General features: G+C 47.6%; 1 protein-coding gene across 6 annotated transcripts in view; it reads right to left on the bottom strand.

Annotated features, from left to right (window-relative positions):
* FOXN3 (forkhead box N3) overlaps positions 1-14,336 on the bottom strand; it is a 440,728-nt gene that overhangs the window by 12,530 nt on the left and 413,862 nt on the right. For all 6 annotated transcript variants that reach the window (XM_040227481.1, XM_040227484.1, XM_040227485.1 and 3 more), the window contains one exon: positions 14,024-14,129. In XM_040227481.1, the coding sequence (XP_040083415.1) occupies positions 14,024-14,129 (106 nt within the window). The remainder of the gene's footprint in view (positions 1-14,023; positions 14,130-14,336) is intronic.

Below are 14,336 nucleotides of genomic sequence, written 5' to 3'. Positions count from 1 at the left end.
ACACACACACAGACACACACACACACAGACACACACACACCCAGATAGACTAAGTCATCACAGACAGACAGACAGACACACACACACACACACACTGAGATAGACTAAGTCATCACAGACAGATAGAGAGACACACAGACACACACAGACACACACACACCCAGATAGACTAAGTCATCACAGACACACAGACAGACACAGACACACTGACACACACAGACACACAGACACACACACCCAGACAGACTAAGTCATCACAGACACATACACACACACAGACACACACACACCCAGACACACACACACCCAGATAGACTAAGTCATCACAGACACACACACAGACACACACACACACAGAGACACACACACACAGACACACACAGGTTTAGAAGTGCGAGAAAGGAGACACGGCCCCTAACGAGGGGGAGGAGTTAAGAAAACCAGTGACTCAGACGAGGTAGAACAGTAACCTCAAAATGAGAGAGAAAAAGTAGCTGTCCAACTACAATACTATCATCCGAGAACGAAGGCCCCGCGAGAGGCTGAAGGCAAAAGGAGATGAGGGCAGCAGAGGATGAGATGGTCACACAGCATCACCGACTCCATGGATGTGAACTTGAGCAAGCCCGGGAGACAGTGAGGACAGTAAGGCCCCCCGTGCCTCACTCAGTCCACGGGGTCGCAGAGTCAGACATGACTCAGCAACTGAACAACAGCAACAACAAGAAAGAAGGCAAAATAAAAATATTTTCAGACAAAAAAGTCAAGACTTTGATTAAAAGCAGCTACTCAATGATAGGAACTTCTTAAGAGTATTCTTCAGGAAAAAAAGAGAAGACAAACTTGTGGTTAGCACAGGGGTAAGGCTGGGACTAAATCCACACACGCCTACATATAAAATAGAGACTCCACAAGGACCTACTGGAGAGCGAGGACTCTGTTAATGATAGCCTACACGGGGAGAGAATCAGAAGCATGGGTACACGCACTGGATAACTGAATCATTCTGCTGCACGCCTGGAACTGAGCAACACTGAAGATCAGCTATATTCCAAAATAAAATAAAAGTTAAACAAAAGCCCAAAGCAAGAGAAGTCTGAGACGCAAGAGAAAAAAAATGCTGAGCAAAGGAAATGTACTCAAGTGGTGACTCTTGGTGACACCGAGCTGTCCCCTGGTGTCTGTGGGGGCTTTGGTTCCAGGTCCCCACAGATATAAAAATCTGTGAACATGCAAGTCCCTTTTACAAAATGGTACAGTATTTGCCTAGAACCTAGGCATGTCCTTCAATACATTTTAAATCATCTCAGGATTACTTGTAATGCCTAACACCATGTCTGGATAAAGGCTATGCAAACAATGGCTAGTGCACAGGGCAAGTAAGTTCTGATCTTTGGAACTTTCCGGAATTCTTTTTATTTCCTAATATTTTCTATCAGCAGTTGACTGAATCCATGGATGCAGAACCTATGGATATGGAAGCCGCTCAGTCGTGTCCGACTCTTTCGACCCCACAGACTGCAGCCCACCAGGCTCCTCTGTCCATGGGATTTTCCAGGCAACAGTACTGGAGTGGATTGCCATTTCCTTCTCCAGGGGATCTTCCCAACCCAGGGCTCGAACCCAGGTCTCCCACATTGTAGACAGACGCTTTACCGTCTGAGCCACCACGGAAGTTGGGCCAACGATAATAACTGACTTAAAGAAACTGAAATATGAAATAGAGCTCAAGTCCCAGACAAATGTAGCGTATCATTTGGGAGGCGGAGAGAACAGAAGTTAAAGCATTCCAGAGGTCTTGTATTGAGCAGGAGGTTAACGATACTGATGAACTCTGCACATTTTAAAATATTCATGCTAAAAATTCTAGGATCAACACTGAAAGAACAGAAAGATCTATGTAACTTATAAACCACTGGGGGGCGGGAAGGAATGACAAGTAGAAGAATCGTGGTCAATTTAAAACAATGTTAGTGGGCTTCCCTGGAGCTCAGTGGTAAAGAATCTGCCCGCCAGTGCAGGAGACATGGGTTCGATCCCTGGTCCAGAAGACCCCACGTGCCTTGGAGCAGCTAAGCCCGTGGGCCACAGATACTGGGCCTGTGCAGAGCCCACGATCCGGAGCAAGAGAAGACAGCAGCGAGGAGCCTGTGTGCGCAGCGAGAGAGCCGCCCCGCTCTCAACACCCAGACAAAGCCCGCAGCAGTGAGCACACAGGCCAAAATCAGGTGCAGCAATGAAAACACAACAGCGTCAGAGAGGAGTATGGGAGGCGGGGCAAACAAAGGCAAACCAAGATGGTAGAAGCAAGTCCACATGTCGTTTAAAACAGGCTAGCATCTCCACTGAAAGGTAAAGATCATTAACACAGACTTTAAAAGAAAAAGTCATACGCCGTTTGTAAGAGATGACCCTAAGACGTAAGGACTAAGAAAGGTTAAAAGTAAAAGGAGGAAAACCAGGGTGCCAGGCTGACACAGCTATATTAGACCAGACACCATAGATTTTAGGGCAAAAATCGTTACTATAGACAGAGAGAGTCATGACATATTCCGAAAGGGTCAATCGCCAGGAATATATAACTGTTCTAAACATGGAGACCTCCAATAAGATTGCTTCAAAATACACCCAAACTGGAAGAACTGCAGGAAGAAATGGTCAAACCCACATCTCTCCCTCTTCTCCCTTCTCCCCCAGACACGGCTCATATGTAGATCTGAACTCGTGGACATACACAAAACATGTGCTCATAACAGATATGGAATGTGACTTTGAAGCACACACCAAATATTTATAATAGAAAATGGTATAAACTACAAGACCACGTAGCAAGTCTCCACAGACTTCAAACAGCAGTATCTTACAGATGAATCTTCTGACCACAGTGCACTGTAATTAATAATTAATGATGTAACTAAAAACAAAAATAAGCAAAAACCACCTCCTCATAGGTTTGAAAATTTAAAAACACACTTCTAGAAACACCTATGAGTGAAAGAAGAAAGCAAGATGAAAATTAGTAAATACTTTGAACTTGTAACAATAAAGAAAATAAAAGGCACCAAAATTTAGGGCTACAACTAAGCAGCGGGTTGAAGGAAAGTGTAACCTTAACCTTTTATATAAAAGAATAAAAGTTTTAAATAAAAGTATCCAATTCAGATCACCACAATAAAAAAGAATAAACTCAAAGAAAGAAAGGAAATTATAAAGAAACTAGCAGAAATCAATGATATAGAAAAGAGATACAAAATAGAGGTAATTATAATAATTTTAAAAAGCTCCAAAGTTGATTCTTCTAGAGAAAAAACACTATGTGTGTTAAGGTTAAGCAAAAAGAGAGGTAATAAAATGAAATAAGAAATTAAAGGGATGCAACTACAAAAGACATTGAAAAGATGACAGATATAAATAACTTTATGCCACATTTTTAAAAGCAGGTGATATGGACAAATCCCTACAGTTACCAAAACGAATTTAAAAAGAAATGAAAAATAAGTTATACCATAAGAATTAAAGAAATTCACTCAATAGTTAAAATCATCCCACAAAAAAAAAAACACCAGCTCTGCAGTGTTTTGCAAGTAAGTTCCACCAAACATCAAGCAACAGATTAATTTCAATCTTACCTAAACTCAGGGAATCTAAGAGCAAATACTCTTTAATGCATTATGTGAGAATAATGTAATCCTGACACTAAAACTAGATAAAGCTAGCACTAGAGAAGCATGGATATGGGCAACTATGCAAAGATTCATGGAGAAGACGCTGGTGTGCCAACGCTGCTGCTGCTGAGTCGCTTCAGTCGTGTCCGACTCTGTGTGACCCCACAGACGGCGGCCCACCAGGCTCCCCCGTCCCTGGGATTCTCCAACGCTAGCGATACGTAAAAAATGTATCACCAGTACATTAGAAATGTAGGTTTTATTTAGAATTAGGAATTTATCATGTAATTCACCACCATGTAAAACAATGACAAAAAAATTTACAGTTCTGCTAAATGATGTAAACATTTCTTTGATGAAATTCAACAACCATTTACAGTCAACTACCACTGCAAGCCAAATATAGAAGGAATATTTTTGTAACGATAAGGTATATTTCCTAAAAAACCAGTAACACACAGGACGTCGGTTGTTCTTCAATAACACGGCACTCTTTAAAATAAGAAACAACACGGGGGCTTTGGTGGCGGTTCAGGAGTTAAGAGTCCCTCCTGCAGCGCGGGAGATGCGGGCTCTGTCCTCGGTCAGGGAACTTGGATGCTCCGAGCTGTGGAGCAACCGAGCCCCCACAGGCAATCACTGAGCCTGCACACTGGAGCCACACGTAGAGAGCCTGTGTGCCTCAACTAAGGTCGGACGCAGCCAAATAACAAAGGTGAGAAAGGAGGAAACAATGTAAAGAGGTCTGTTATCATTACTTTTACTCAGAGGCTCTAACTCTAATAGGGCAGGAAAAAATAGGACGGGATATAAGAAAAATCCCCACTATTATTTGATTTTATACACAGAAGAATCTACAGATAGATTAGTAAATTTACTAAGTCAGTTTATTTAGCAAGGTTGCCTGAAAAAAATCAATATACAAATAATTAACTCCAGATGGATTATAGTATTTAAATGATATAGGAAAAAAAAATTAAAAAAAAAATGATATAGGAAAAAAATTTTTAAATCTTTTAGAAAAAAACTACAGAAGACCATATAATCTCAGAGTAGGGACTTTTTAAAGACACTAGATTTCATTACAAAGTGATTACTGAGCATGAAAATTAAGAGCTTCTGTTCATCAGAAGACATTACTATGGACAGTGAAATGACCATCCACAAACTAGCAGCACATCCGGTCAATAACAGCATATTACAAAGGAGGGACATCACTTTGCTAACAAAGGTTCGTACAGCCATGTACAGATGTGAGAGCTGGACCATAAAAAAGGCTGAGTGCTGAAGACTGATGTGTTGTAGTACTTTCAAATTTTAGTGCTGGAGAAGACTCTTGGGAGTCCTTGGACTGCAAGGAGATCCAACCAGTCCATCCTGATGGAAATCAGTCTTGAATGTTCATTGGGAAGACTGATGCGAAGCTGAAACTCCAATACTTTGACCACCTGACGCGAAGAGCCGACTCATTGGAAAAGACCCTGATGCTGGGAAAGACTGAAGGCAGGAGGAGAAGGGGACGACAGAGGATGAGATGGCTGGATGGCGTCACTGACTTAATGGACATGAGTTTGAACAAACTCTGGGAGATAGTGAAGGACAGGGAAGCCTGGCGTGCTGTAGTCCATGGGGTCGCAAAGAGTGACTCAACAACAAGATAGTCAATAAAGGGTTATTACCCAGAATATACAAAGAAGTCCAAAAAAGATAAGAAGAAAAGAAAACAAGCTGATAGAAACAGGAATAAACTGTTGAACAGGCAATCCATCAAAGAGCATATTCAAGCCGCCAGTTAACAGTTAAATAAATGGAGAACTGTGCAACCTCTTCAGTAAGAAGGGAAATGGAAATTAAATGCTGCAAGATACTGTTCCATATCCACCAGACTGGTTGAAACTGCACAGGATGACGACTCCACATGTCGGTGAAGACGCCGAGGAGTGGGAAGTACCATGCTCTGCTGGGAGGCGTGTACATGGATACCAGCACTTCAGAAAACAATCTGTCATCCTCTGGTACAGTTGAGCACGTTAACCCTGTATAAACCAAAAACTCCCACACCGAAATATGCATCTTAGATGAAACTGTAGGCATGGACAGGAATCCCCATGGCAACTCTGTAAAAGCAAGTAACTACAAACACTTCAGATACCTTAAAAAAATTTTTTTCTGTGGCACAGCCACACAGTGGAATGTTATCTAGGTATGAAAACACCATCAGTTACAACTGCATGAAGCAAACCAAATAAACTCTGTGATGAATAAAGAGGGTAAGGAGCAAGTCAGAAGAGAAGATATAAAGTACCATTCCAGACATCAATAGACAAAATTCACATCAAGCAAAATTAAATGTGTTCCTTATGGATATCGAAAACACTTCTAAAAGCCCAGGAATAGCACATGCAGAATTTGGGATTGTGGTTCTCTTTAGCAGCTGCGGGGGCCTCCGACGCCTCCTCTGCCCTGTAGCCCTTCCTGGAAAGCACATGGGGTCAACGATGCCAGGGGATCCGCCTCGGTGGTCGTCTCCACGTTGGCGGCGGGAAGGGGCACGGTCTCCTCCCATGAGCTGCAAGGGGTCCCCTTAGAAGACTGAGACAACTGCGACTCCTTATTGCATTATGCACTCATATGCTGTTCTCTGTGGTCACAGATCACTACAGGAACGACCCTGGAACTCTCCTCCGTGAATCATTTTGCATTTGGCACAGTCCAGCATCATCAGGAGCGCAGAGGACTTTTTACATACAATAGGAAAAGCTGCCAGGACTTTCAAAGGCCTTAACCAATGCCACCGGTTTGAAACACGAGGGGCAACTGCAGAACGTGGCTCACACATCACACAGTGAATCTGCTGGTCACTGTTTTGATTTCTGGACCAGGAGAGCCAGAAGTGGAGACAGAAGCTGAGCTGGGGGCCCAGAGGGAGCTCACGTGCGTCCTTCATCCCCCTGGTGGTGTTTTCCCCTTGCCCCTTTACCTTTTCCTCCTCTCCTTCCCACCACAAAGCATAACCTAATACGGAGTTTCAGAACTGCCTTCAAAGACCACGGTCTCAAAAGATGAAAGCTGACAGGTACTTGGTTTTTAAATTAAAACAAAAAACAGATCAGTGGCAAACTTTCCTTCCAGTGATATCACCGGGCCCCACCCTATCTTCACACTGAAGGTTGCAGGCTGCCTGAACTCCTGTGACAAACATGTCCTCCAAGGTAAAGACAAAGACAGTGACCAGGAGCAGATCTGAAGCGGATAGATGCATTTTCCTGGTGACTTCATTTTGACAGGACCTTAAGTATTAATGCTTCGTATGACAATGCTGCTGCTGCTACGTTGCTTCAGTCGTGTCTGACTGTGCGACCCCACAGACGGCAGCCCATCAGGCTGCCCTGTCCCTGGGATTCTCCAGGCAAGAGCACTGGAGTGGGTTGCCATTTCCTTCTCCAATGCGTGAAAGTGAAGTCGCTCAGTCGTGTCCGACTCTTACCGACCCCATGGACTGCAACCTTCCAAGCTCCTCCGTACATGGGATTTTCCAGGCAAGAGTACTGGACTGGGGTGCCATTGTCTTCTCCAACAACAGAACCATTAATTCTTCATGACAATAGAACCATTAATTCCTGACTTGCTTCCTGTTTCAGGGGTACTGCATTTTCATGTGAGGTCCTTAAAGCTCCAAAAAATATTTGGCAGCCTAAGGTGGTGATCAAATGAAACTTTCCTGTAATTTTATAACATGCTATGGTTTAGACGGGCTTCCCTGGTGGCTCAGACGGTAGAGTCTGCCTGTAGTATGGGAGACCCAGGTTCAATCCGTGGGTTGGGAATACCCCCTGGAGAAGGGAATGGCACCCCACTCCAGTATTCTTGCCTGGAAAATCCCAGGGACAGAGGAGCCTGGTGGGCTACAGTCCACGGGTCACAACGAGTCGGACACGACTGAACGACTAACACATGGTTTAGATTACTGTCACGACTCCTTAAACCCGGGCTTTGCCACAAGTGTGCACTGTCCTGAAGGTGGCCCGCAAACTCAATCTAAGCCTTTTCTGGGGTTTGGGACTGAGCTTCAGGCGCTCAGAGAGGAGATCTGGGAAGGTGCATAGGGGGCAGGCAGATGAATCATAAAGCTCTCCACACATTTCATTTTCTTTTACGCTTTAAACAATTGTAATAAAATACACAAACATTAACAAAAAAACTTACCAAAAACAAAACTAAACCTTTGTTAAGCGCACGGCTTAGTGGCATTAAATACACTCATAACGTTGCCGATGTCCCACCATCCATCTCTAGGACCCTTCACCCCGTAAAACTGTGACTCGTCCCCAGTAAACAATGACTCCATTCCCTCTCTCTGCAGAGTCACTGGCAACCACCATTCTATGCTCTGTCTCCATAAACAAGACTGTTCATTTAAGTGGGGTCATACAGTATCTCTCTTTTTATGAGTAGCTTATTTCACTTAAATGTCCTCAAGGTACACCCATATTGTGGCATGGATCAGAACTTCCTTCTGCTTAAAGGCTGAATATTCTCCCGTGTGTACACACTCCACATCTTGCTTGTTTGCTCATCTACTGATGGACGCCTGGGTTGCTTATAGGTCTCCAGTTCAGTTCAGACGCTCAGTCGTGTCCGACTCTTTGTGACCCCGTGGACTGCAGCACGCCAGGCCTCCCTGTCCATCCCCAACTCCCGCGGTTTACTCAAACTCATGTCCATTGAGTCGGTGATGCCATCCAACCATCTCATCCTCTGTCGTCCCCTTCTCCTCCTGCCCCCAATCCCTCCCAGCATCAGGGTCTTTTCCAATGAGTCAGCTCTTCGCCTCAGGTGGCCAGAGTATTGGAGCTTCAGTTTCAGCATCAGTCCTTCCAATGAACACCCAGGGCTGGCCTCCTTTAGGATGGACGGGTTGATCTCCCTGCAGCCCAAGGGACCTGCCATACTCTTTCCCACAGTGGCTGCACCACCTTACGCTCCCACCGACAGTGCTCAAGGCTTCCAACTTTGCCATAACCTTGTCAACACTTACTACTTTCTGTCTTCTTGCTAGTGCCATCCTAAGGAGGGTGAAGCACTATCTCACTGTAGTCTTGACCTGCACTTCCCTAGCGATTAGTGATGCTGAGCATCTTTCTGTGTGCTGACTGCCTGTTCTATGTACCCTTTGTGTATCTTTGGAGAAAAGCCCTTTACCATTTATGAACAGGTGTGCTTGTTAATCATGTATTTATTGAACACTTGTGTACTGTTTACTCTGTGCCAGGTATGAAACTGTGTATTAATCCTCGTAACTCCTAAGGGAGGTGCTGGTTTTCTTCTGAGAAGCCTGGCCCGAGGCCTCACAGTTACAGGCTATGGACCCAGGAAACTTGGTTCCCAAGTTCACGTGTGCAATTTCTGAGCTCTCTTGATATACGAAAGGCTTCTCCGATGGCTCAGCAGTGAAGAATCTGCCTGGAAGGAGGGCACACCCACCAGCTCTCTCTCAATCTTCAGGCAAGCCTTGACGTTCATAGTTCCTTGGCACCTGAGAGGTCGCTTAGGGTCGGAGAGTCCTAAGCCGTGCACACAAGGTGGCCCAGGCCGAGGGGGGCTGCTGTGGCCTGCAGTTGAGAAGTTCTTATGATCCGTTTCCCAAGAGACCCAGAAGCAGTTCTTCTGGGGCTATGACTCTCCCATTCAAAGGTATTCTCTGCAAGGGATCTCACTGGAGAGGCAGCAGAAGACACACGATAAAACCTGGAGAAGTGGGACCAGTTTCTTTGAGGATAATGTGTCTCAAGGACTCCCCGCCTAGGCAAATTTAAAAATAAGCGGGTTTCCAATGTCTAAGGATGGGCCGATCCCTGAGGTTACTGAGTAAAAAGTCAACACGGTAAAGTCAATTACACTATTGACAGATACTCTTACAAGGAGATTTCACATCATAATTACATGCAAAGGAACCCAGCAAATACAAGCTGTGTAGTGATCGGCTAATAAAAGTAACACTTCATCTACGTCAATAACGGTTTCAGAGTTGAGACAAACAAACGTGGCCTTTGGCACTCAGCAGAGGGGAATAAAAAAAAAACAACAACACATCCCCCAAAGACAAATATTTTCACTTGAGGAGAAGTTGCTTAGACTCACACAGAAAACCTGTCACACAAAGCAGGGTAGCAAACAGGTCTCCAGGGGGCGCTAATGACCCCTGGCCCTCCTGCCAGCCCCCGCTGAGCGGATGGGGCGGCGGGAGGCCCTCAGGGACCCCTGGTCACCGCCACGTGGTCTGGCAGAGGACGCCTGCTGTGGTTCTGGTCTCTGCTGGGCTGTTTTCCCTTTAACCTCAGCTGAATCTAGGTTCAGCTGACACATGGCCAAATTAAAAAAGAAAAAGAAATTTCAATTACAATGAACCTGAAAGCGCAAAACAGGATTTTCTCTCCCCCTAAACTGTCCTCAGTGGGCTTTACACAGCCTCCTGCAAATACCCACATGGTTATGTTCATTTTTCCTGAAGGTGTCGCGCCACCTATTTGCCAGGCACTTAGGCCATAGGAAGGAAAAGGTATTATAAGCGAGGGTCCCTGACCTTCTGGAGCCTTCCTCTCCCTGAAGTCTCTTAAAACTGAGGTGGAAAGTGCAGAGCTGGTATTGGGATAATGGCTAACACACCGTGGTTTTCTGTTTGTGCAAATGGGAGCTTGTCTCTACACACTGCGGCTGTACGTTTTACCGAGAGGATTCTGCTCAGACCTCCGGTGACGCCGGGGAAGCTCGCTGCTCTGGGCTGTGTGCTTCTGGAGAGGACGGGCACGCAGAGCTACAGCCCCCGGGCCCCAGGCTGCCTGCAGCACTCCTTGCCAGGCCGCCTGTCCGAGCCCACCTGGCTCTGCCCTCCCGAGTCTTGGATGGGGTGGGGGAAGGGCTGTGACCCCTGCCCTGTGCCCCATTTCTGCAACCCACCAGCCAGGCCTCTCTCCACTGAAGCAGTAGTCAATCCTACAGCAGCCCCTGAATCGAGTCTGCGATTCCTCCAGTGCCTGCAGGCCCCACCTCTTCATGTGCCCAGAGAGGCGTGGGCACCAGTAGCAGCCTTCTCCCTAGAGACCCCCGCTGGGCCTTCCACCGGTCCCTCCTCTGAGCTCAGAGTCTCCTCCTAGAGAGGCCTAGATCCCAGCCCCGGCCGCTCCTGGGAGCTCTGAGACCCAGCCTCGAGGAGCAACATTCAGACCTCACCGGACGGGCTGTGGCCGCTCCCTGCAGTTAGTTGTTCGTTCCCTCCTTAACACCCCGAGTTCTCTTCCAGCCGCCTGGCTAATAAGTCTCTACCTGGCTAACGATTCTTTATTTTGAAGTCTCCCTGTTTGAGTCCCTAGCGTGCTTCTGTCTCTCCCAGCTGGACCTGACGGACACACACGTCTGGGCCAGAACCTGCCTGTGGTCTTTTCCTGTGGCAGGAGTGTAAGTGAGGTGTTGGCTGGGATGGCTGAGTAGCAACTCTTTGACCACAAATAAGTTATCATTGTCTTTCTGCAGCGCTACCGATAACATCACCAGTTCAATGGACATGAACTTGGGCGAATTCCAGGAGATGGTGAGGGAAATGGAGGCCTGGTGTGCCACAGTCCCTGGGAATCACAGAGTCAGACACGACTTAGCAAGTCAACAGCCGCAACAGTGCTATGTTACCTTCTGACCAAAATACAACCAGTTAAAAAAACCAGTATTTTAAATAATACCTCTAGAGGGTTCTAATCACCAAAAGTCAGCAATCACATGTGTCGTGAGGCTAATAAAATGAGGAGGCAGCTCCTGCTGAAAGCCAGGTCTGTCTCAGGCCTCCTTTCCCTCTGCCTGGCCCTTCCCTTCTCCCAGGGAATGGCTGGGGTCACAGGGAGAACTCCGTTTGCTTAAAAAGGCACCGAGAAGATGCTGAGGACAATAAACTGAAGTCTACGCTTAGTGTCTGCAATGAAAGGAGATCCTTACGGCATGTGAGAAGAGTCTGCAGCCTTCCCAACCAGAAAGGCACGTGAGGAGCTTAGGCGGGAGACAGAGTATGTCTCTCTCACAGTGTGAGGCCAAGGCATAGCTATTTGGCTCGAAGGAAGAGGCTTACCACTCATGAACTGAAGGTCATAAATTACTGATCTCAAGATATCTAAGAAAGATATGGGAGAAGCACAAGAAAAAGAACCTTTCCACACTTTTGGAAAGTAACACCACGTCTGGTTAGCAGAAATGATAACTGGCTTTATCATACAATTACTATTCTAACTCCTACCAACTTCCCTCCTTAGTAGGTTCCAAATACCAGCATCTGCCCTGAAGATAGGATGGCAAGGAAATTCAATCAGTCCATCCTAAAGGAAATCAACCCTGACTATTCATGGCTTCCCTTGTAGCTCAGTCAGTAGTATCCCTGCCTGGAAAGTCTGATGGACAGAGGAGCCTGGTGGGCTACAGTTCATGGGGTTGCAAAGAGTCGGGCACGATTGAGTGACTAACACTTACTTACTTACTTATTCATTGGAAGGACTGATGCTAAAGCTCCAATACCTTGGCCACCTGATGTGAAGAGCTGATTCACTGGAAAAGACCCTAATGCTGGGAAAGATTGAAGGCAGGAAGAGAAGGGGATGACAAGAGGATGAGATGGCTGGATGGCATCACCAACTCGATGGACATGAGTTTGAGTAAACTCTGGGAGTTGGTGATGGACAGGGAGGCCTGGCATGCTGTAGTCCACGGGGTTGCAAAGAGTCGGACATCATTTAGCGTCTGAACAACTCTGGCAAAAGCAGTTGGTTTGCTGGGAGGGTTAAAAGGCACAAGGAAGGGATTTTCCTGGTGGTCCAGGGGTTAAGACTCTGAGCTTCCAACGCAGGAGAAGTGTGTTGGATCCCTGGTCAGAGAACTACGATCCCGCACACGCAGCCAAAAGATAAAATAAAACCAGGAGTGAGCGGAGAATCTCCACGTGGTTGATGCCATCACAGAGCCTGAGCCTGCAGTTCCCTCAAGCCCCAGTTAACAGACTTCTGGGGATGGTTTCCTCTGGAACATGAAACAGTATGAAAGCGAAATGCCCTTTAAGTATGAACTTGATCCAGAAGTGCTGGGAAGAAGCTGGGGTGCAGTGTCGTGAAGGGACACAGCCCAGCAAGGCAGGTCTCTTCTAACAAGCAATCGGGGCCCAACACTGAGTGTGCGACAAGGCCTCAGCCAAGCGAGTGAGACCCAGCCCTGGTCCTCAGCAAGCAAACCACAGAGGACAGAGCGGGACACACATAGCGCCACTCACCGAAGGGCCACGCCCAAAGCACGGGGTTACGTGTGCCAAGAAAAGAGAACTACTCTGAGGCTGACTCAGAGGCCTGTTCAGAAAAGCCTGGGGAAGGGACCGTTTGTGTGACGGGCCGAGAAGGAGGTGCTGCTCTCCACACGGAGGCGGAGGGAGAGCTGCAGAGAGGAAACTGCAGAACAAGACGGGCCAACCCTGCATCATCTGGAGAACAAATCTGGCTGGAGGAGACGGGAGCGCCAGCGGGGCATCAGGGTGAGACGGCGGGAGTCGACGGGGACACTTCTGCAAACAGCTGGGGAGGCACATTTTAGAAAACCAGCCTGGCGACGGCTGTCGGGAGGGTGGGGGTGGGCAGGGGGGAGGCACTCCCTCCCGCGCAAGCGATGGGCCCTCTCCTGGGGCTGGCAGAGGAGCTGAGAAGGGTGGAGGCAAGAAACTTCCCAAGGAAGAGTCCACGAGGTTCGGCAGCTGAGCTGATTCTTGGGAGTGGGGGGCTGGTGCGACCTCGTATTTACAGACCACTCACCGGAGCACTTGTCACACCCGCCATTTTGCATGTTTCATTGCAAGCCTTCCCAGGAGGCAGAGGAGTTTCATGGATGAGGGAGCTAACCCACAGAGGTCAGACATGCCCAGGTGACAGGGCTGGGTCTGGAGGTTGACCAGTTAGCCCAGAATCTAATGCCTGCCCTGCCCAGTCAGACATGCCCAGGTGACAGGGCTGGGTCTGGAGGTTGACCAGTTAGCCCAGAATCTAATGCCTGCCCTGCCCACCATTTCCTTCTGCTCATGTTACCCCACCTTCTCAGAACAGAGCCGCTTCACGGCCATTCTGCTTCATCTCATCTGCAAAGAGAGCAGGGTAATTTGACAGCCTGAGGAGGAGAAGCCGGCACCTGGACTGGGTCCTCGGGAGCTCCTTTAACACCTTCAGACACCCAAGCTATTTCCGCCCTGACCACGCAGAGGCTGCTCTTCCCCAGCCCCAGGTGGCCCCGTGGGACGCACCGCGCCCTTCCCGCTGCGCAGGGGGGCTGGGCCCAGCAGGGCCCCTTACCTCACAGCCGCTGTCATCCCAATGGGCGTGACTGGCAATGGCCGGACCCCGGGGAACAGGCCTCGGCTCAGAACCCGCGTTCCGTTCTGTATCACTCCTGGAGGAACTGGAAAAGCAAAGAGACACCACACGTGAATCCGCTGTGGAGACTTCTGTTCCGAGTCAGAAATTCTGGGTACACCAGAGAGAGAGAGGGAGACAGGGAGAGAAAGAAGAGATACTCACAGGTACAGAGAGCAAGCAGACAGACAGACACAGACAGACACACACACACACACACAGACACACACACACACAGACACACACACACACA

The sequence above is a fragment of the Oryx dammah genome, unplaced genomic scaffold (genome assembly GCF_014754425.2).
Source record: "Oryx dammah isolate SB20612 unplaced genomic scaffold, SCBI_Odam_1.1 HiC_scaffold_26, whole genome shotgun sequence".
Taxonomy (NCBI): Eukaryota; Metazoa; Chordata; class Mammalia; order Artiodactyla; family Bovidae; genus Oryx; species Oryx dammah.
This window is presented reverse-complemented; position numbering and strand designations above follow the sequence as displayed.